Here is a 22724-nt window from a genome sequence, read left to right as displayed (position 1 = left end):
TGGCCACACGGAAGTCACTGGTCTAGTTGTTTGCTTGCGGTGTCTCACTGTGGATCACCGTGTCTTGTCCTCCAGCTCTCTGGCTTCCAGCTCCATACAAGTTGAATTGGATTTGTGTGCTGCTGGTGCACTACCTTGAACTGTCTCAGAAGAGGTTGAGGCAGAGTTACCTGCCTGAGACGGAAACGAGAGTGTGTGGGGAGGGCCCTGCTCTGAGCAGCCACCACGCCCCACTCGTTGGCCAGGTTCCTTCCCGTCTGGGCTCCTCCCCGTCCACCTCCTGTCCACTGCAGGCAGGTAAGGATGACAGGGCAGAGGAGCCACATTAGCAGGGGCTGAGGACAGGAGGAGGAGGTGTCTCAAGGACAAAGGCCCGGCCCAGCCCAGGTAAGTGGGTCTTGTTAGGAGAGGTGCTTGCACAGAGCTGAAGGGCCAGGTGGCAGGAAACCTGTGTCCTGGCTGGACCCATTGGCACTGGGTAACAGAGGGAGATTGGTTTGGGGAATAGCTTGACGAGGTCGCAGCACAGGGAGGATTAAGGAGTAGTAATTGGAAAGGCTAAGAAATTGTAGACCTGGAAAAGAAAGGGCAGGGTGGGGCTGTAAGCAGAGAAGGTATAGGTGGTGGTTTGCTGACGCACCTGTGGGGCAGTGGGGGACGGAAGGGGTCCTGTGTTATGAATGGACAGCTTTTGGCAACTGGACATAAGGAGGAAGGAATGTGCATTTTGTTAGTAAAGAAAGGAGCGAATAGGTTCTGAGTGCGAAGAGCCTGCTCAGAGGCATAAGCTCAGTTACACAGGTTGTTAAATATTGTAGTGCTTTGCCCAAAATGCTGTGTTTCCTCTTCCAGCTACCCTTGCCTTTGTTCTTCTGGACTCTGCTCAGAATCCTCCCTGCAGGTCCTTGGGTGGACCGCTGTCGGGCGTGAACTGCACCAAGTTCCGGTGGACTTGGCTGTGTCCTTACCCAGACCAGAAGCCACAAGGAGCCAGGGACAGTCATTGACCTCTAGCACCTCCTTGTGGGTTAGGTGTTCATGTGTTGGTCTGTGGGGTCCACCTTCTTGCTGCTGCCTCTGGAAGGTGGGAAGTAGTCCTTTGAATTGATTATCACGGATGCCACTGTCACCTGGACAGCAATCAGCCATTGCCCGAGGGCCAGCCGGCCCGTGAGTGACTCGGGGAGCCCTCTGCTTTCTCGCTCCGGCTTTTGCTGCACAGATGTTCACAGCGTTCAAGCCCCGTGTTGTGTCTCCTAAAGGCGGTGGCATGTACTTTGATTTCTTGACATAGTAAGTAACCCCAGGTGAGAGAAAGCAGCCCTGGATCAAGGTGGAAGTGCATTAGAGCCTCAGAGCAGGGAGTTGTGCCTGGCGCTCACCCCATCCCCATGCCAGGTCCCCTGAGGAAGTGCAGTATGGTGTCCACAGTGTCACCGTCCACAGTGTCACCGCTGCAGCTCTTCCCAGGGGTGAGAATGGATTTCGTGTGGAGGGGAACACTGTTTTTGCTCTTCGTGCACGGTTTTGCTTGAGAGTGTGTGTGTCGGGGAGAAGCAGCGTCCCGTTGTGGTCCATGCTCGCATCTTTTGTTTGCTGAGTGACTTTTAGTAGGTGCTTTCTCTGGGCGTCGTATTTGAGAGCTGGGAGGAAGGCATTTTGATGCAGAAAGATTCCTCCTTTTCCAGGCACCCCTCTTTTGGTAAATTTCAGTTGTGCGAATCAGTGATGATGTGTAATAATCAGCAGCTGTTTTCCTGTTTGTAGACGAGGCTAGCCGATGGGCTTCTCAGCCTCCCCTCCCCTCCACAGCCCTCACGCCCTCTTGCTGTGTGCCCTGTGGCACCACAGTGCTGCTTTGGAGGAGCTGCCCTTTTGGCAGCACTTGTGTGTGTGTGTGTGTGTGTTTAACTCACCTGTAGCACAGGCTCTGGAAGCTGCAGCCCCTGGGATGAGTGCTCCTGTTGCTCCCTGTCCCCCTTGCACTGCCTCCTGGGAGGTCGGAGGAGAGTCCCTGTGAGCAGTGGGTGCACACGTGACAGGTGACAGGGCTGGGTAGAGCATTTCAAGTGGGGAGCTGGCTGTTGCGCCTGCAGAGAGCCTGCCCCAGGCTGAGTGGTAGGCAGAAGGGGTGTGCAAGCTGGGTTAGCTCTGAGACAGCCCCACAGGATGGAGCCCTAGCCCGCCCACGGCTCAGGACCCAGAGCAGGACTCGTGCTCTGACTCTGTAAATTATTGTAAAGTTTTTTTGGAGAATAGATTGGCAAACGGATGGTCACAAATCTGAACTGGGTGAGTGTCTCCGGAACAAAATGTAAAATGCTGGAATTAGAGATCAGGGGCCTGGATGTGCGAGTGAATCGGTCTGCTTTGCAGGTGGGAACAGATTGTGTTGTGTGATGCATTTTTCTGCTTGTTTTACGGGTCCATTGATCCCAGCTTTATTATTTTGATTTTGATTTTAGAGGTGAAGGGAGGGGGAGAGAGGGAGAGAAGCATCGACGTGAGAGAGAGGAACATCTGTTGGTTGCCTCTCCTGTGAACCCCAACCTGCAACCCAGGCGTGTACCTGCATTGGGAACTGAGCTGTGACCTTTCTGTTGGAGGGACAATGCCCAAACGACTGAGCCACACCCTCTGGGGCTTTCCAAGGCCATCGAGTGTGGAGCTTTGGGTTTTTAGCTCATCTGTTCTTGCACCACCCGGTGTCCACGCTCCTGCACACGCTGCGATCTGATGCTGTGGTTCCCCGTGGTGGGGGTTGGAATGCTCTCTTCCAGGGGGCTGGGTGGGTACTTTTGACTAGAAAAAGCCCTCCTCCCTTACTTGGAATCATCAATCTTTAGTAAGGTCAGGGCCCCGAAGGTATGTGAAAGGTGAGCAGTAACTGAAGTTTGGAAAAGCTGTTTTGGATGTGTTTGGAGAGCTGCCCTGAGCGAAGTTTCCCGTGAGTCTAACTTTCAGAGTTCACTGACTGGCTGTTCAGCCTCCATCCACTGCCCTCTCTCCTTCCAAAATGCAGCCTTTCTCTTACTGGGTTGCTGGAAGCCTGGTACCACCTGCTGCCTTGCAGGAGCTGGCAAGGTGGTGCACTGGGTGCCTGGACCACTGGTTTTTCGGTTTGTTGTTAGGTTAGACTCCTGGGAGCTGGGGTGAAGCGTAGGGCACTTGGATTTGGACTAGAGGCTCCTGCCCACTGTGTGACCCCTTGCTTGGCATCAGTTTCCGATGAGTAAACGGGAGGGGTGAGAATCAGCATCCTGTCCCCCCCGGCCCTCTCCTGTCCTAGCTGTGCATTTTTGGGGGTTGGAGAGGCCCCTTTGGTCTCATTTGTAGAATCTGGGTTATTTGACTTTTAGGACTGTGTCAGTAAAATTTGCCTGAGAAAGAAGCATAATCATGCCCAGTATGGTGTAAATATTCCCATCTTTGAGGCCCCCCCCCCCCGATAAAATAGGAACTTGTCTGTAGAGGAAGTGTCCTGTCCTGTGTCCTTTGTGGCTGTGGTTTTTCCTGGTGATGATAGCCCAGGAGTGAGAGGCACCTGGCATCTCTGGGAGACCTACTGATTCTCTGCCCTTCCCCCTCGCTGGTGAACCTGTTCTGTTAATGATTGCACCTAATGGTGTATCTCTGGGCTGTTCACTGTTTACAGTTCAGTGCTACTTAAGGCCAATGGCTTGCTTTTGTGTGTGTGAATCCTGGGCTGCCACCTGAAGCTCCACTTGATGGCTGTGCATTAGCATCGCGGGTTAAGTGCTGTCTCATTGCCTTGCAGGCTGCCTGCTGTTTTCCGGGGAGATCATGAAACGAGGTCGCCTTCCCAGCAGCAGCGAGGACTCTGACGACAATGGCAGTAAGTCCTGCTTTGTTGTTCTTGGAGCCGGCCAGGGTTCGGGTCAGGGTGGAAACATGATTTTTTAATGGGATGCTTTAAGGAGTCGAGGCCCACCGCCCAACAGGCGGGTCGCCGAGCGCCAGGGCCTGAAGGAGTACATCTGAGCGTGATACTGCAGGCCTGCCCCTCAGGCTCCCTGGGTGTTACCTGGAGATGAATGACCCAGTTCCGAGAGGCAGGCAGTGTCTGTTTATCCTAAATATCACCTGTGGCATTTCACAGTCTCTCTATGAGAAGGGAACCTAATCGAAGCCAGTTAATTATTAACCAGTGCAGCCCGATACAGAAGGAGGTGGAGGGCTGCCTAGCATGATGTGGGAACACCGAGTCCAGGTTTGGGGCAGGCGGCGAGTCGTGTTCCTCGCCCATCCCACTGTGACTGTGGCTGATGTGGCTGCTGCTTGCAGTGCACTCTCTGGCGTCCTCGTGTTTTCCCCGCGCAGCCAAGAAGCAGAAGTTAGCAGGCTTCCAGGCAACCAGAGTAAACGGCATGCAGTGTCTGTGTTGAGAAGCCAGCGGGGCTCCTCAGAGAGCCCCCTCAGAGAAGGGGAATTTGGCACTAGCCAAATTTGGCACTGGTGCCTGCGGACCAGGTAGCCGATGTTTTCCGTGATGGATTCAACTTGGGAAGCCTAGAAAGAAGGCCAGCTTTCCTGTGTGGGGACAGAGGTGTCAGGCTGCTTTTGAGGAACTCCGCGTTAGGTGTAGATAGAAACTGCGGCTCCTCATGGGTCTCAGGGCGGCAGGAGAGTGGCCTTGGATGCCCCGTGAGGATGGGTGGGTGTGAGTGCAGGGTCACAGGCGCGGAGCCTGGGGAGCCCCGGGTGGAGACCAGCAGGGCAGGCCCTGAAGGATGAAATAGCTTTTAGGAAAACAGGGTTGTTTCAGCTTCCTTGTCTCCAAGTTTTGAGCAGATTCAAAGCTGCCAATTAGAAAGCAAGACGTTGCCGCCACTGTGGGCTGCACACGGACAACCACAGGGTCTTGGGCAGGAGGAATGGAAAACCCACTCCCACGCAGCGCTGTGGTTGGAGCCCAGGCACGGGCAGTAGCAAGTAGGATTGGAGGTTGTGGGAGGAGTGTCGGTGTTTGGGGTGACCGGTGAGGTGACCTGGGACCGAAGCAGGGAGCAGTTGAGGGACTGGGACTTCTGGGGCAGACAGCGGGGGGCGCTGGTACGTGGCACAGGCAGGAGAGAGTGGGGGAGGGAAAGAGAAGAGGGGCACAGGAGTTGGGGCTCAGAGGGTTTTTTTCCTGTACTTCAGGGAGACTGTGGAGGGTCTATGCCTGGGCACAGGCGTTATACCCCGTCTGGGCCTTCCCCGTGCCTTCCGACCTTCTTAGCACTTGGCATTTCTGGGCCCTCACTACCTACCTGTTCACTTTAATAGCTGCCCAGGCTTTCCACTCCTTGAGGCAAAAACGTTTTTCTGTTGGTTCAGTGCCTCTGCGTGTTCCCAGGACTTACAAGGACTCGACGGATGCCTGCTGTTGAGCAGAGTCCCGTCCCACAGCAGCTAGAAATGGTCTTGCCTTTGGGCACAGAGTCGATCAGAGGAATTACCTCCTTGTGCTGATAGGGCCCGATGACAGGCCAGGAGCCCTGTGCAGTGTTTGCTGACGCTGGACAGTAGCTCGTGCTCACTGTCCATGGCACTGCCTCCCCGCCTCCCCCGGAAAGTCAGGCTCGCGAAGGTTCTCTCCCAGACGTGGAGCTGAGAGCTGCCCACTAGGGTGGAAGTGTTGTCATCTAGTGTAACCAAGGAGCTGATTTTTAATTTTAAGTTTAAATTTAAAAAGCCACAGGTGATGACCACGTTGGACAGTGTGGCTCTTGACTGGGGCCCATCTGGTCCCTGACAAAGGCCACAGACTGGGGGCTTAAACCACTAACACTTCTATTTTTGCAGCTCTGGAGGCTGCAAGTTCAAGATCAAGGCATCCATTCACAGGTTTGCTTTCTGTCCGAGGCCTCTCTCCTCGGCTTGCAGATGGGCTGCCTGCTTGCCATGTCCTCACGAGGTCTTCTATGCACGAGCACCCCTGTGTCTGTGGGCCCTAATGTTCCCTTTCCGAGGACAACTGTGACCTTGGATCAGGGCCCCCATAAGACCTTACTTAACATAATCACCCTTTGAAGGCCCAGTCTCCCAGTACCTCACATTCTGAGGCACTGGGGGTCTGTCTGGCTTCAACATAGGAATTTTGGGGGGACACATTTCAGCCCTTAACAGGTGTAGCAGACCAAATGCTTCATCCAGATCACCCCCTTTCCCCCCCCCCGCCCCCCCGCCGCCTCTCCCCCGCAGCTCTGGTTGAAAATGGAGGAAGAGAGTGCCTGAAGTTTCCACTAACAGTATGCCCATCAAAAGTCACCTTTAAGATGATGGGCCACTTTTTTCCTCCTCATATCTGTGTGTGGGTAGAGGATTCAGGTCAATATTTAGAGGGTCTGGGGTGTGTGGCTGGGTTTTCCCTGAGTCTAGCTAGACATGGCCGCTAGTTGCCAGGGGCGGCAGGCAGGCCATCCATGGTCCTGCAGTTGGTTCACTGTAAAGCACGAAGTGACACTTTGGCCGTCTAGGCCAGGGTTGGGCAGTGACCGTGGTGGGGACCTTGCGGTACCTGGCCTCCTGAACATGCACATGCCCCGCCATGGAACACGCCCCCTCCCACCTTCTCTGTGGGCGGCTGCTTCATGCCCACTTGCAACGCAGGCCTCTTTTGGTGGAGCCCCTGGGGGGGGTCTGTGGGCTGCCTTCTGCCCCCTGCAGTCCGGCCCCCAGAACTGAGCCCGCTCTCAGCTCGTCTGGGCACTTGGAAAGCCCTGCTGGCAAGAAGGGCTGGGTCTGCAGTGGCTGCTCCCCGGGTTCTCCAGCCGGAGCCCTGACAGAATTTTGGCAGCAGTTCCCAGCCCAGGGCAGAGCCATGTCCAAGTGCAGGAGGGAGCTGCCGATGTCAGCATGGGGCCGCGGCGGCCACGCCTCTGGCTGGCTCCAGGACTGGAGCCCTCTGCCTTGCTTTCTGGCCGAGTGCAGGAACACCACTGTGGCATTTTCAGTGGGGGACGGTTGGGCGCTTCTGTGCCAGGGCAAGCCCTCAGCTGGCCACTGTGGGTATCGTCCACACACTGTGTGGCTGCTGAGGCCTTTCTCCCGGTGCCCTGGGAGTGGGCCCTGCACCTGATGGAGTAGCATTGGGGTGTCTATGGGCTGCAGCTGTAATTGCTGGGCTCCTGGGACTGGTGGCCCAGCCAGTCTCTAAGTTCCACATTGTGCCTGGGTGTGGCCTGGGAAATGGGCCCCTACTTCCTGCCCCGGATCCTCCGTCCTCGGGGATTTCTGCAGACGTGCGCATGGGGTCCACCAGCTCTTTTCAGCATTTCCAAAACCTGAAGGAGATTTTACTTTATCTTTAATAAAGCTGCAGGGGCTAATTAAGACATCAAGTGTTCTTGCTTTTGGCAGGAATTACGTATTATTCGTTATTAACTCAGGCCAATTAACAGCTCTGATCAGCATCCTTATTTTTTCCTATTAAAGTAAGACAAGAGTTAAATAGTAGTAGGTAATGAGTCCTGTTCTTTTTTAAACACATGGAGGAGAAGCTAACAAGTGGTGTTCTGGGTTTTGGTTATACAGTGTGCCTCGGAGATGCACAGAGAAAGAGGTGTGCTGACACTTCAGAGCTTTTCCTAAGGTTGGGAAGCAAGGTTTCCTCTTCCTGCTGAACGTCCTCTGTTTCTGGGCTGTGTCGACCTCCCTGTGGGAAGCCAGATGTGGCTGGAGGTCTGGAACCAGGTGTGGCTTCCCTGGCCTCCAGTGTCCTCACCTGGGCCAGCTCTGATGACACACTTCTATCTAACCCAGAACTGCAGTCGCCGAGCTGGGCTCCATCCCTGGTTGTAATGAACAGGCAGGAATAAGACCTGAGTCCGATCTGAACCCTCTAATCCTGCACCTGGTACTGCAGGTCAGGCTGGCGAACACGGAGTTCTGTGGGGACCGTGTTCTCCTGGGCTGTGTCCGGCTCACAGGCAGTGGAGAGACCATCCTCTTCAGGGGGTGAACTGTACTTTCTGCTTCGGAACCTCCTTTATGTCCCATTGCATTTAATGGTTTCCCTTGCATTTGTTGACAACTTATGTTCATTTTCTTGTTTGGCTGCCTATGCTTGGCTACCTCCGTGTCTTCAGAGGTTTCTCTTTTGCATCAAAGTCAGCTGCCTAAGTTCTGTTTCCGTTTGGCTACCTTTAATTTGCTCCTTTTCCACTTGAGTTGCATTTGGCGACATGTGGAGGGTTTGCATAGGAGGTCTTGAAATGTGGGAATTTCAGGGCTTGAATGCTGCCTAATGTTGTACAGTACCTGTGTCTCCCAAGGCCCAGGGTAGCTTTGCCTTTTTTTCAAACCCGACTTGTGGCTTGACTTTGACACTGGTGGGCAGGGCACCTTCTCGGGCTCAGGGAGCCACTGCCACACCGAAGGGTCCTATGCGTGGACCAACCTCTGCGCCAGCCTTCAAATCTGTGTGTGGTGTTTCTGTGTTTTGGCAGTTGGGGGTGAGCTGGCCCACGTTGCTCCACTGTGCTGGGGTGGAAGAGCTGGGGGCGGTGCGGGTCGGGGAGCTTTCTCTCACACCGTTACATCAAGAAGCTAGTAATGCCCTGATGTTGTTAGCTTCCCCGTTGGAGTTTCCAGGGCTCTTCTTAGCTTGCCTAGGGCCAGTCTTCCCTTGAAGGAACACACCCAGGTCTGCACTGTTGCCTGACACAGGCCGGCCTGCTGGACTCCACGCTTGCAGATCCTAAGCTGGGAAGCTGGCTTAACACCCCCAGTGGCACCAGCATATTGATTTCAGTGCCGGAAGCTGGTCTGAGACACAGGAGATGCACCGCTCACTGGCGGTGAGGTCCTTTTGTCATTCGCGTTTGGCGGTGGTATAAACACCCAGACCACTGTTCCTTCCGACTTCTGAGCCTTTCACGTGCTGCACGACTGGGAGCTCAACACGCATGAGCTACTACGTGTGGGAGGTGTGTGCAATACGTGTGAGGTTTGCTCTTGAGGATTTTCATTATTTGAGATCTAGGGCAAGACGGCGCGGCAGGTTCTGATATCTCAGGCGTTTGTTCGAGCTCTCTAACAGCACTGGAAAGCAGGGGTCCGAGGGCCGCGCGTGCTGAGGGGCCGCGTCCGCCCACGGTGCCACTGCGCTGCCCGTGAGCCCTGGTAGCTTTTCAACGGAAGGTGGCGACATGAAGCAGAACAAGGCCCTTCTTTTTCATTCATTCTTTTCAGCATGTAATACAGAATTATTCTTACTCACACAGCATGAGAATTTTTAAAGTTGCTTAAGTTTGTCATTAGAGTGGGCTTAATTTTACACACTAATACTATCTTGTGTGTGATCAATAAAATAACCGTAAACATCATTACTGAATTAGAGTTCCCAGGTCCTCCTGGAAACAAAAATAAAATGAAACAAAATTCTACTTGTCACCTTAATTTAGCCTGCCCTTAAATGCTGGCACTTTGAAAACAGAAACAAACGCAGCCCCCACCCAGTCCGTTCTCAGCACCGGTTTCTCAGACCTGGCACGTGGAAGGTGTTTTCTCTACAGAACCCCTGTCTCCCAGGGTTTCAAACACTTGCTTTCTGGTTTGACAGTTTTTTCCCCACCCACCCTGACAGCTTTTTTCAGTTAAGAAAGGGATGTGAATTATTGTTGATTAGGTCACATTCTGGGAGCATCTTGACCATCCGAGAAGAGTCCAGGGAGAGCGTGGCTGAGGGCAGGCCTCCGGATGTTGGCACTTGCCCGAGCCTCTCGCTGTGGACTCTGTGTGTGAGGACGTGGGTGCGTTCTGATCAGAAGCAGTGGCCCCGCCCGTCTGCCTTCACCTGTGTCATTGCTGTGTTTGTTCCCTTGAGCTCACAGTCCTGTCTTCTAGCCAGCAGCACGAAGGCATGTTCTGTTCTCCCTGCCTCCAGTCCTGGAGTCCCAGGAGTAGCACTCTTCGGGCACGGCTGTCCTGACAAGGAAACGATGCTGTGTCTTTGTCCACCAGTAAGAATGTTTCTGAGAGTCTCCTGGGCGCACAGTGCTGCGTTAGGTGGAGTGTGTGTCGTCAGTGGTCGTCTGTGTCTTGCACGAATGGTGCTTGCCCTGGTTTTCTGTTGTGAGTGCGTAGATCAGGAGGGAGAGGTCACCAGCCACAGAGACCTGATGCTGGATGAGGGAGGGTCTGCTTGGCCCCGGGCCACGTTCTCGCCTGGATGGATGGGCTGCAGAGTCTCGGCTTTATACGGACCCCCATGTGAAGGGAAAGGGAGTGTTTCCTTGCTCTTCGTTGTTGGTGGGCGATAGAAAATCATCACTTACCTTCCGCCCACGCTGAGAGTCAGAACGTATGGAGTCTACAATCATGAACTCAAGGGAATCCTTCCTCCCACCCCTCCCTGTCGACAGTGGATCCACTTGTACACTTTCCAGGGTTTCCTGTGAGTGGGGTGATGGGTGGCGTGCCGTCCGTCTGTCTGGCTGGCTTCCTTTGCTCCATGTGGCGACTTGACCCCAGCGCCGTCCACAGGGTCTGTGTCGGAAACTTGTTCGTGGGCTCGGACCCCACTGTGCGGGTGCACACCTTTGTCCCTCCGTCTGTTGGCGCATGTTTGGGTAGTTTCTGGGTTTTGGCTTTTACATCACTAAGCTAAGAATATTTCTCATGTCAGTGATATTTTAAACTTAGCTTTCTCCCCAGCCTCCCTTTCTGCAAAGTAGGGTTAATAGGATTCTTACTTTTTTCTGTTCTTGCGACTCACGGCAGTTGAAGGAACAGGAGTTACCATTTGGGGCTGGACCAGTGATCCTCCCAGGCAGCGGTGCTCTCAGGTGCCAGATGCGTAGCAGTGCCTTCGGGTCTCTGGTTGCCAAAGCAAAGGTGGTGCACATGCCATCTTCTGGGGATGTCGGAGCAGCCGGAGGACCTGTTTCTAAGAGATGTCACTGCTGGAGTTGCGGTCCATGTGAGCGGATCTGTAGGCTCCCTGGGGACCCTGGAATCTGCCCTGGAGAAGGCTGACAGCAGGTGGCAGGGGAAGGCACGAAGGTCTCCCGCAAACCAAGGAAGAGCGAGCGTGAGGTTTCTGTGTCAGCTCTGGACGTGTCTGGCTGCAAGGACTTGCTCCCTCCGTCCCACGCTGGGCTCACGGTGAAGTGCAGCAGAGGGAAGGTTCCTGTTAGATTTTTGGGCTTGCTCCTTATCATTTATAGCCCTTCCCAGAGGAGCTCGTGGGGAAGGGCCGTGCCTCTCTGCCCCGATCTCCTCCCCTTCTGATGACCCCTGGGCAGCATCTGCAGTTATTTCGCTGGCTCCTTTTAGCCCTGCAGGGCCCAGGGGTGATGGGGCGGGTCTGAAGGCCTGAGCTTCCTAGCCCCTTCCTCCCCAGCACGGAGCTTGGCTTTTCTCTTTCCTTTTCCTACTGATGACCAGCTTCAGCACTTCTGTAAGTTGGGTTCACTCAGTGTGCCCCAAACATTTCCTTCAGTGTGGGAGTGAAACATTCTTGCTCAGTTGGAGTCTAAAGAGACAGTAATTTTGAAAAAAGTATTTTCTGAATGCTTTGCTGAGCGCAATGCTTGGGCTGCCTGCACGGATCTAATTCTGTTCTGGTTCAACAGCTGCGCCTCTGTCGACCTGCTGACGGCGTCGGAGCTGGTGATCGAGGGCTGTGCCAGCGGCAGCTTGGCGATCCCTTCGGTCTGTGCCATTGCAAATCGGATGACGTGCGCACGGGCAGATTCTATTTCTTAGTGTCTCCAAGGTCTCGTGGGCACTTTGATTTTGTGTCCCCCGTCTCTGGAGTAGATAAGAGCCCCCTGCTTGAGTGGCAGGTGGTTTCACTGGTGGCGGCAGTGGTGGGAGTGGGGACAGACTGGGGGCGAGGGTGTGGGCGTGGAATCAATCTGACTCGGCCAGTGACGGGATGTGTCCTGAGTGAGCAGTGCGGGATGACAGGTTTGTGATGTCAAGTAGAAATGGTGACACTCTTCTCAGTGGGAACAGAAGGGGAAGAATGGCTTTGGGTAAAATGTCAAGTCCGTTCTGTAGTGCTGAGCCTACCGCTCTGAGAACTAGGGGGCTGGCCTCTTTACCCTTGTTGCCTCTGCCCCTGCCGCCAGGGTGCGGGCCTGACGTCACCTGCTCCAGCTGGGTAGGACCCGGGCGTGGGGAGTGGAGAAACACGGGAGGTGTGGGGCCACAGCGTGGGGACACCAGGAAAGAGGATCACTGCTGAAGTGGGGGGCAGGAGACTGCTGCCAGGGTGCCCTGGGGAGAAAGGCTCAGAGGAGAGCTCACTGGCGTTGGTTTTCTCGGGAAGAAGCGGAGCAGGTGGCGCGTGTGGAAGGTCATTTGGCCACAGCACATGTCTCTGCCTTCGGTGTGAGTGAGTGTCCCTGTTTGAGGGAATCCAAAAGTTTCTATGCTTTGTTGCTTCAAACTTCTTTTTAAAGTACTAGGATTTAAGGTTGGCCTTAGGATTTAGCGTAAGATTTAGCATTAAGAAAGTTTACTAAAAACTCAATGAAGCGTTTTCCAGTTTGTGTTTGCAGTGGGAGACTCCGATCCTTTTGACTTCGGCTGTGCAGGCTGTTGCGGTGGGACTCTCCCCTCTGCGTGCTGTGCGGTGGGGGGGGCGGTGCGGCCAGGGTCTGGGGAGGGCTGCCCTGGGCCAGGCACTGGGCGAGGAGGGGCCTGTCCTGTCTGTCTGTGCGTCTGCACAGGAACTCCCGCCCAGCTGGTCTCACGGGGCGGGGGGCCAGCCTGCTGAGTGTGGTTAGAAAACCCCGCTGACATTGGGGGATTTCTGCATTTTTCATCCTTCCGCTGTGGATATTTGTGTCTTTAGGCCTGTCGACCACGTGGTCTCAGAATTCCCGGACCCAGCACAGGAGAAACTCCTGCTCCAGACCTGAAGATCGGAAGCCCTCCGAGGTAATCTCCTGAGTGCTGGCGTGACTACATGCCGGACACGCGTGTGCAGAACGTGGGGCAGCACACACACCCGATGCTGATGACTACTGTTCTGCCTGTGTATCTTGGGCAAGACACTTAACCTTTCTGTGCCTTGGTTTCCAACTCTGTAAGACAGGCGACACGGGTGTGCGCTGCAGAACTCTCGTGAGGATCAGGGGGGTTGATGCGTACGAAGAGGGGAAGGCAGCACCGAGGAAATGGGTGCTATTGATTGTGCTGTTTATCTCCTTCTCTGTTCCCTCTCTGCTGGCTCCCAGCCACTTTGCCTCTGCCCGGGACACCAGCGGGTCCGGCTGCTGCCCTGCACTGCCAGCCTCCCGTTAGTCTTGGCCGTAATTCTGTGGCTTACTTGGCAGCAACAGCGTAATTCTGGGAGTTTGGTTTTGGGCATGGCACTTAAGGCCCCATCCCCTCTTTTCCAGTTTGTTTATTGTCCTGTGTTTCCCCTGCTCCCCATTTCGTTATCCATCTGCCTGTCCATTGTTTTTCCTCTATCAGTGTATTTAACATTATTTTTAGGTGCATTTCTCTGCTGGCCTTGGTTGATTCGGGGCTCCTGCCAGACCTGAGATCTGTTTTCTCTGAACACCTTTGCTGGGCTCTGAGGATTTAAACCATTGGAGAAACATCGTTTGAATTTAGCCTGATTTTTCCAGGGAACAGGCTGCAGGACAGAGTCTGGTTCGGGCCACATTACCTCTGTTTCTCCCGCTGACATGGTAGTGCCGGGCGCTGAGTTGGCCTGCAGGAGACAGGATTCTAGTTCTCCCGCCATGAGGAAGTAGTCGCATCCTTTAGAATCCTCCTGGGAGATTGCCACCTCTATTTATTCCAAGCTCTGCCCTGTGGCACCCGCACTGCCTCCTCCCCTTTAATTCCTCGGGCCGCTTCCGAGGCCCCCACCCTCTTTCTGATGATCTCACGGCGTTCCTGTGACTTCAGGGCAGGGACTTGGTGGGGTGGGGAGGGGTGCCTGGAACCTGGCCCCAGCAGCAAGCGGGGCTGAGAGCAGTGTGAGCAGTGTTGCCTTGTCCCTGATCCATGTTTTCTTCCAGATTTTTCCTAAAATTGCTGAGGTCAAGTACCTTTATACCTAAAGCAGTAACATTGAACTCTGCCAGGAACGTGGGTATTGGCGTCCATTTGGGGGCATCTGTTGGGATTCCTGGCCACCCCCCTTCCAAGTCTTTTAGTAGGGAATGGTGGGCTACTTTTTCTCATTGCTTCAGCTTGAATTTCCTTCTTTGGAAGACTCCTGATTTTTTTGTCTTACAAGACTTAGTTGGAGTGCCTTTTCTTCTTAAATACGATTCTTGATGATGCGGACCTGTGCCTTTGTTGAGTAAAGAAGGGCAGTGTTGTTACTCATGTTTTCATGGAAGGTTCGAGCTGGCTGTCCGTGTTCCTGGGACTGGGGGGTGAGGAGCAGTGCACTGGGCAGAGCCAGCGCCAAACAGCTGGCTCAGACGCTTCCCCAGACTTGGCTGCGGTGATCGCCAGCCTGAAAAGCCACCAGGAAAAACAAGCACCAGCCTCTTAGCAGGCCTACAATGTAAACCACGTTCAACAGCACAAGAAAGAACTCCCTGTCCCTCTTCAGAAGAGCGAGTTCAGCATTGTGACTTGTGTAAACAGAGGGGCTTACGGATGCAGGCTCGCTCCATGCCAAACACAACTCTGGGCTGGCGCTGATGCCTGGGTCAGAGCTTCCTTCTGTCTCTCTGAGGCCGTCCTTGATTGGGGTCAAGCACAGACTGGGAGACGGTGCCTGGTCCCGCCCAGGCATGTGGGGACGCCATTGCTGTGTCCCCTTAGGCCTGTGACACAGGACTGAGGAGCTGTCCTGGCAGAGGGCACCCTTGAGCCTTGTGGGTCTGTTTCTCGCAGGGCGAGAGAGGGCAGTGCCTTGCTTTTTTCTCCCCTCCCTCCTTCCCCCACAGATGCCACTTCGCTTATGGAGACTGTGCAGGGAAAGGGGCACCAGCATGTGCATGTTGAAGGCCACTCTCTGGCCGGGTTCCACTGGTGTCTCCCTGTCTCTGCCCCCGCCTGCACTTGCCTGGCATGACCACCCGGAAGCCTCACCACGTGCCTGGTCCCCGGGGGCTCGGGCTGGGAGGTGGCCACCTGAGGGCAGGAGAGGCGGCCCTGGTAGTACTAGGATTGGGTTGGAAGTTGCTGCATGGTTGGTGGAGCTTTGTTCCTTAAATATCCACCAAAAGTTTGATTTTGAGTGAAGCACCTGCCCCCAGGAATCTTCGTGCCCCGGTTTCTGCAGCCCTTGGCGACTCCAGAGTTTGGCGAAGTGGCCTTGCCCCTGTTGCTGCTGCTTTGTGGCCCTCTGGAGGGCCCGTGAGCCTCAGGCCAGGGCGTGGCCGGCTCCGGGTGTGCAGGCCGGTTCTCTGTCGATCCAGTGACCTGGTTCCGTGGCAGCTCCGTGGCGACGCTGCAGCTGCCTGAGCTCTGAGTAAAAGAAAACAAACACCCAACAGGAGTGACCCTGTCTCTCCCCTTCCAGGTGTTTAGGACAGACCTGATCACTGCTATGAAGCTGCACGACTCCTACCAGCTGAACCCAGACGAGTACTACGTGTTGGCAGATCCCTGGAGACAGGAGTGGGAGAAGGGGGTCCAGGTGCCAGTGAGCCCGGGGACCATCCCTCAGCCTGTAGCCAGGTAGACGTGCCCCGGGGACAGAGCCTGCTCCCCACCCCCAGGCGCCCGGACCCGACAGCCAGGGGCCCGAGAAGACCAGTGGTTCTTCTGCTCTCCACCTGGGTCCCCAGTGGACATGGAACTGGTAGAAACACACACTTCAGCCCCAGAGGGTGGTGACTGGGAGGCCCGTGGGCCCCCAACACTGACGTCGCAGCCATCTTGGAAAAGTGCTGCTCTCGTAGGAGGTGCCGGATCTCCAGACTGAGAGTGCCTGGCTCGGGTGGGGTTTGGACATGCCCGCTTCCCCCTTTTCCTGCTCTTGCACCTCCGTCCTCAGTTACGCTCACGCTGCGCAGCAGCTCTGCTCGGGAGAGGTGTCTGGCCCTGGGCACCAGCCGGGGTGCCTTCCTGGACCCCATGGTGGTCACTCCCTTGGAGGACAGGTGTGTGAGGGGCCAGGTTAGTTGAGAGCCCACTTCTTGTGGGCTTTATGACCCTTGAGAGTCAGGCTCTCAAACTCAGCTGGGCGTGGGCTGCAGCCAGTTTGCTCTCGTCTCTGTCCAGCTCCACTCCTTGGGTCCTGCCTACCTGGGCTCCTCACAGGGAGGGCGGGTGGGTGCGCTGCACTGCACTGCACCAGCTTCTCTGCTGGGGCCTCAGTCAGCTGCCTGCTTTGCAGACGGCGCCTTCCACTCACCGCCGCCGGGGATGGACAGAACTTACCTCTCGGCCCTCCCCCACTCTGTCTCTTCGGGCACTTGAGTGGATTGAGTTTGATTATTGCCCTTTGGCATCTCTGCAACAAATAACCACATAGATTTGTGGGTTTAAATAGCTGATTGGATGGCCTCTGGAGGCCAGGCTCCTGGCCGTGGACGGGTTTGTCACTGGGCTCTCGGGGACGAATACGTGCCGGCCTTGGAGAGTGCGCCTGGGGCGTGACACCAGCCCAGCAACCCCCAGCCAGGGATTCTCAGTCATTTGTCCATTTCACTGGGGAGCCCGGCACACAGGCCATTAGCCTTAATGCACACTACAGGCGTTTGCAGCTGGAGCCCTGGTGCTGGTCCAGTGGGAGAACCCGCTGTTTGGTTCACCCGTCGTGGTGCCCCGTGGAACGAAGCCACCTGGTAGCATGAAGAGTGGTGCCTGGACAGAATCCTTGCACAGCTTGCAGGAGGCCCGGTCTCCTTGCGTGCTCTCGTGGTCTCAGAGTGGGGTGTGGTGGGCCACCCTCCTCTGGGTGCTGGGTTGGGGTAGAGGGGTCGGGTGAGGGGAGAGAGGGCCGTGTCCCTGTTCCTGAGTGTGTGCTGGGAGAGCCCCGCCCTGGCTTAGACTCTGGTGCTGAGATGACGGCGCAGCTTCTCCCTGGGTTCCCCAGCACTGACTGCACCCGTCCTCGCTCCTCAGTGTTGTTGAGAGCTCCGTGGGTGGGCCTGGCAGGGGATGTGAGGTGACGGGTGGCTGGGACACTTGGTGGGCGCAGCAACGGCTCACGGTTGTGCGTGGAGGCTGCGCTGGGGAAGGTGCTGGGGTTTGAAGCCTCTGAAGTGATTTCACCTGCGTCTCTCTCCACTTGGGGTGCTGTAAGGATGTGCACTTCGTTTTACTAGCGTGGCGTTAGGGTGTGAAGTCCATTCACCTGGTGATGACCTGGGTTTTAGGTGGAGGCGGGGTCTCTCTCCGGGCCTTTGGAAAGACAGCCTCCCTGTGGCAGAGGATAACCTGGCTGCCTTGACTCTTGTTCACTAGGGTTGTGTCGGAAGAGAAACCCCTCATGTTCGTCCGGCCCAAGAAACACATCATCTCCTCAGGCCCTGAGCCCCCTGAGCTGGGCGGTGTGGACATCCACGCGCTGGCCGAGGGCGTGTGCCGCTACGACCTCAACGACATGGATGCTGCCTGGCTGGAGCTGACCAACGAGGAGTTCAAGGAGATGGGTGAGAGCCCCGCGTCCACAGCCGCACAGCTGGAGATGCGTGCAGGACTGCACAGGCACACAGGCGGCCCACAGACTCTCCCAGGGATGCTGGCTCCATCGTGGCTTGTCTGGCCCAGGGCTGCGGGCTGTTCTGGGGGACAACTGCCCGGTTGTGGCGGGCATGGTGAGACGGACTCGGGGGCGGCCCTGCTCTTACTTACCTGAGAAGTGCAGGGGGCTGTCCCAGGACCCCAGAAGGGCCTGGGCTCTTCTCTCCTGCAGCCCAGCCCAGTCCGCTTGTTTTTCTGTGCGGCCTGTTGTTGCTCAGCACTGAGTCTGCTGCGGCCAGGCTCCCCCTGCAGATGTGGCACTGTGTTCCTCCTCGGTGACCCCCTCTCTCCAAGTCCTGCTCCAGAACAGAGTGCCTTCCTGTCCCCAGGGGCCCCCTTCCCCCGGAGCCCCACCCATCTGATGCCTCACCTGTCACCACCTGTTCTGTGAGCCACCCCTCTGTGCGTAGGTTGGAGCCTCTGTGCTGCGTTCCCTGTGTCTCCCTGGGTGGAGAGCAGGCAGCACCCAGGTGTCATCTCTGCACAAGTTGGGTGCTGAGGGTCACCTGACGCCTGGGCTTGGTGTGAGAGACCGTGAGGACGGATCAGCATTCATGCCGTGGGCCCAGGCTGGGCAGCGAGAGAGGGCACAGGTGTCCGTCCGCAGTCTGGTGCAGACCAAGTCTCCGAGATACGTTTATGGTTGTTTTTGGTCCCCAAAGGATGGAGACTGTGGTTTGGTTTTGTGTGGCTCCCTGGGCTCAGCACAGGGCTGGCAGGCACTCGATGCTCATTGCTGTCCTGCGGGCTGCCCCCAGCCTGCCGACGGGGGCTGGAGTGTGGACTGAGCCGGGGAAGTCGGTGTTTTGATACACAACAGGGACCTTCCTTGTGGTTCTGGCTTTGGGGTATTTGTGGCCAGAATGTTAGCAAGCCAGGCAGTTGTTTCCCGAAAGCTGTTCTGAGGTTTTCAGTACCTCTCGGAGGTGATTGCTGTGTTGCAGCTTTGTGCCAGACAGTCCTGTTTTGTGGCAGCTTTGCAGAGACCAGGGATGTGCTGGGCCTGGCAAGGCGCCCTGTGTCAACGGTGGAGGGCACAGCGGAGAAACAGGCTCTGGCTGGGGTGTTTGGTTGTGAGTCCTGAACTACAACATCCGAGTGAAAGGCAGTGCCCAGCATGCTTTTACTGGTTTTTTGATGGTGGAAAGTAATTAAAGGGCATAGGATTGCATTTCAAAGCCCGTGGTGTTTTCCAAACCAGCAGGAGGAAGGGAGGCGAAAGTGCCTGTCCTCGCACAGACCGTCTCGCTTTGGACAGGGCTGGCGATGCCCGGTGGCTTTTTGGAATACGTGTGTCAGCTCTGATGTGTTCTCTGTTTTTTAAAAACCTAAGAAGTGTAAATTTGATAGTTCTAATTTGACAATAGTGCACAGAAGTTGTTGCTGGCTCTAGAGATTTGTTTATTGCCACATCAGTGTTCTGGGCGAACAGTTTTTTGCAGCCCGTGTCTTCCTCTGGCATGGGTGTGTTCGCGGTGGGAAGCTTGGGCCCCGTTTGCAGGTGGAAGAAAAGAGGAGTCTCACCCCAGCGCTGGCTATAAGCACGAGAACTGCTGGAAACGCCGCTAAGTCTCGCCTAAGACTGCATTTCACTGTTTGATTGACGAGGCGCGGTCTCCTTCCCTTCAGCGCTCCCCGTGGTTTGGCCTTTTGTGGGTCTGAGGAGCCACTAGGCACTAAGGTGCCTCTCACCTCAGTTCGGAAGGATGAGCTGGTGCCAACACCTGGGGCTCACAGTGGCATCACTTTTGAGCGTCGTTGAAATCAGCAAGTGAAGAATGTTTTCCAAAAAACACTCAAACCAGAGTCCAGGATCATGGATTCTAAGTCACTTCCATGATCTGATTGCTTACATTTAACACTGTAACCAAACGAACCTCCTGGATCCCTGGGGGGTGTATCTTGTGCTTCCCACATTGCATCTCCTGCTGCGCTTGACCGGCTGGCTGCAGGGGGGACTCCTGCCTTTTTAATCAGACACTCCTCCTCGGAAGGGCGGTGGCGGCACTGGGGGTGGGTTACTTGCTCTGTCGCCTGTTCCTTGTACTGAGTTCCTCCCACACAGAGGCCTGCTGGGGTCGCCGGGTCGTGCTGGTGGGAACGGGTCTGTTTAACAGGGGCCTGGGGCCTTTCCCCCAGGGATGCCCGAGCTGGACGAGTACACCATGGAGCGCGTCCTGGAGGAGTTCGAGCAGCGCTGCTACGACAACATGAACCACGCCATTGAGACGGAGGAGGGCCTGGGCATCGAGTACGACGAGGACGTCGTGTGTGACGTCTGCCAGTCGCCGGACGGCGAGGACGGCAATGAGATGGTGTTCTGTGACAAGTGCAACATCTGCGTGCACCAGGTGGGTGGGGCGCCGCCGCTGGGGCCGTGCTCCCGCTGTCCTGAGTGAGGCAGAGAGATGTGCCCCGGGGGCTGCGTCTTGCTGTCCCTGACCGGTTCTCCCCATGATTGAAGTGTTTCTTGCTACTTTGACAACCAGAAGAATAGATTCCTTTGTGGGGCTCACTCCCTTCATGTGTTTTCATTCTGCCCATAGCATTGGGCTTCCTTACTCTCGAGAAAGCCCGAGCCCCTCCGCCCCACTCCTGGTTGAGGTATTAAGCACAGTGAGAAAACCTTGGCAGGGCGGTGAGTCGAGTCACTGTTTCCCCCGGGGTGGCGGGACTGGAGGGCCACGAGCGGGGGCGGGGTGATGGAGGCGCAGCTCCCCCTGCAGTTCCGGCTGCTCCCGCAGTCAGGCCGTTTGCCGATGGTCACCGTTCCCGGACCTGGGCTGCACTCCGCCTTGGTCATGGGGTGGCCTCCCTGAGGGTGCCCTCACAGCTGGCGTCTTCTTACCAGGACGCGGGTCTGATCGGTTAGGGGACCCTGTTTGCCCGACACACCCCGTGCTGAGGTTTGGGGTTAGGGCCGGTGCACAGCCTTGTGGGACACCGCCCAGCCCGCGACACTGGCACGGGTGTTCTCGTGTAGACCGAGCCGTTGGGAAGGGGAAAGGGTTCTCTTTTCTGGACCTGTCATCCCTGGTCGGGGCCAGTGGGCTTTGGTGCTTGTCCGCTGCCTTCTGTGTCCGGTAAATCCTTCCTTAGCCTTCGCTACGATGGGCGCCGGGGAATTTAAAAAGCCTGGGACTGTGGCGCAGCCCTTGTTCCTCTTCCATTTGTGTGTTTCCAGTGCAGTGATAACGGAAGCCGGACTTCTGTAGGGACCAGGTTCACAAGCACTCTTGGGATTTAAAAGGCTTCCCTGAAGCTCCTGTTGCTGCCGAGATGTAAAACCGACTCAGACTTGGGTGGAGGTTGCCCGGCCGAGTTCCCGGATTACCGTTTCCTTTAGGAGAACGTCTCTGCTTCGGCCTCCCGGTGCTGCAGACGTGACCGCCCGGTCCTGTCCGCTTATTCTGACGGGCAGGTGGGAGATACGGGTTTCTCCCTTGAGTCACGCGGGAGCCCGTCTGGGCTCTGGGTCTTCCAAGTGCCCAGGCAGTTTCTCGGGGACAGTCAGGGGTCCGTGTGGTGGTCGTGTCCTGTCGGCGTCGTGAGCAGTGTGACGGCCCTCGTTGCTGGTCCTGCACCTTGGGCGATGTTGCAGTTTTCCTGGATTGCTATTTCACTGTTTCCACCCTGAGAAAAATTTTGTTTGGGAAAAGCGGTTCTGTTTGGAAACTTCTTTTTTTTTAATTTTAATTTTATTTTTAGAGAGAGGGGAAGGGAGGGAGAAAGGGAGAGAAACATCAATGTGCGGTTGCCTTTCACGTGGCCCCACTGGGAGAGATGGACGCCGGGCATGTGCCCTGACTGGGAATTGAACCAGCGACCTTTTGGTTCACAGCCCACGCTCAGTCCACTGAGCTACACCAGCTAGGGCTGTTTGGAAACTTCTTAAACCCCTGTTTCTTTGATGAGTTAACTGATGTCAGGGTCCCCACTGTGTGTTGGTGGCAGTCGGACCTGGAACTGGGAGCCTCTGGCCACATGCCACTGCCTGGTCCTGTTCCGTCTGCCGCAGCCACCGGGTCTCCTTCCCTAACCTTTCCCTGTGGCTCGTTTTTCTTTTGAGGTGTTCTTCATGGCTTGACTTTAATCTTTTAATTTTGTTTAGACTTGCTGTTCCAGTAAAAAAAATTACCTCTTCAAATGTCTTTCTCTAGAATGCTTGATAGAAGCCTTTTAGTATTTGAAACCCTAATAGTGCCACTTGGCTCTCTAAGCATTTTTTCCCGGGAGCCTGTGTTGACAGCGGCTCGTTCACGGCTCTCACCTCGTGCCCTGAGCCTCCGGGCTCTGCTCGACCTCGCCGCCAGGCTCTCCTCCTGCGGTTTCCTCCGCGTCCTGGACTCAGCGTGCACGGGGCTGAGCTTTTCCTGTCTGGAGGGTTGGGCCACGCTGCTGTGTCTCCCGACTTCCTGACTTGCAGTTCATCTGAGGACGACGTTCTGCAGTTGGTGTTTTCCGGGGGCTCTGACTGTGCGCCCGGTACCATCACGGTTTGGCTTCTTGGCTGGTTGAACATCTGCCTTTTCTTGCCTTGAAGTGCCTTAGTGAGGTCTGTGGTAATGGCCTTGACTTCTGCAGTTTTGCTGTCCTGTGTGATGTTGTCATCTCTTGTGCAAAGCAGGCTTTCAGGATTAGTTGAAAAGACCGAATTCTCTTTGTGCAGAAAGTCTCATTTTTCTGGGCCGACTGGGATCCCATTAAGAGTGTTGGCTTGGCCTGGGGAACGAGGACGCTCCTTCACTCTGGTTCTTCCCGTTGCCGTCTGGTTTAATCGCTTTGGGAGACTCTCAGTTGCTTTGTGTTTTTCCCCACTTTGGAATCCCGCCCACGGGAGAAGGCGGGCAGAGCCGACGTCCCCTGCTCAGCCCGGAGGCGGCTGGGAGGAATCCCTGCTCTGTGTTTCGGGAGTCGGGGTGGACGGCGTCTGCAGGACAGCCGCTCCCCGCAGACCTTCCTGGCCCCCGGGTGTCTTCAGAACCACATGGGACTGCGCTGCACCCACGTGTGTCTGACACCTCTGCCTTGATGAGAGCCTTGCTTTTCCTGAAGGGCACGGTCCCTGCGAGGCGGGCATGGCGTGCCTGTGTTGC

At 55.9% G+C, this 22724-nt stretch overlaps 1 protein-coding gene across 8 annotated transcripts in view; it reads left to right on the top strand.

Moving 5' to 3' along the window:
- JADE1 (jade family PHD finger 1) overlaps nt 1-22724 on the top strand; it is a 55929-nt gene that overhangs the window by 16042 nt on the left and 17163 nt on the right. For all 8 annotated transcript variants that reach the window (XM_037058526.1, XM_037058527.1, XM_037058528.1 and 5 more), the window contains 5 exons: nt 3779-3856; nt 12812-12897; nt 15458-15615; nt 17350-17537; nt 19768-19979. In XM_037058526.1, the coding sequence (XP_036914421.1) occupies nt 3805-3856; nt 12812-12897; nt 15458-15615; nt 17350-17537; nt 19768-19979 (696 nt within the window). In that variant the 5' untranslated portion in view covers nt 3779-3804. The remainder of the gene's footprint in view (nt 1-3778; nt 3857-12811; nt 12898-15457; nt 15616-17349; nt 17538-19767; nt 19980-22724) is intronic.

Source organism: Sturnira hondurensis, unplaced genomic scaffold, assembly GCF_014824575.4.
Source record: "Sturnira hondurensis isolate 20B ecotype Veracruz unplaced genomic scaffold, ASM1482457v3 Scaffold0010128, whole genome shotgun sequence".
Lineage (NCBI taxonomy): Eukaryota > Metazoa > Chordata > Mammalia > Chiroptera > Phyllostomidae > Sturnira > Sturnira hondurensis.
The sequence above is the reverse complement of the archived record's forward strand: the minus strand, read 5'-3'. Positions and strand labels throughout refer to the sequence as shown.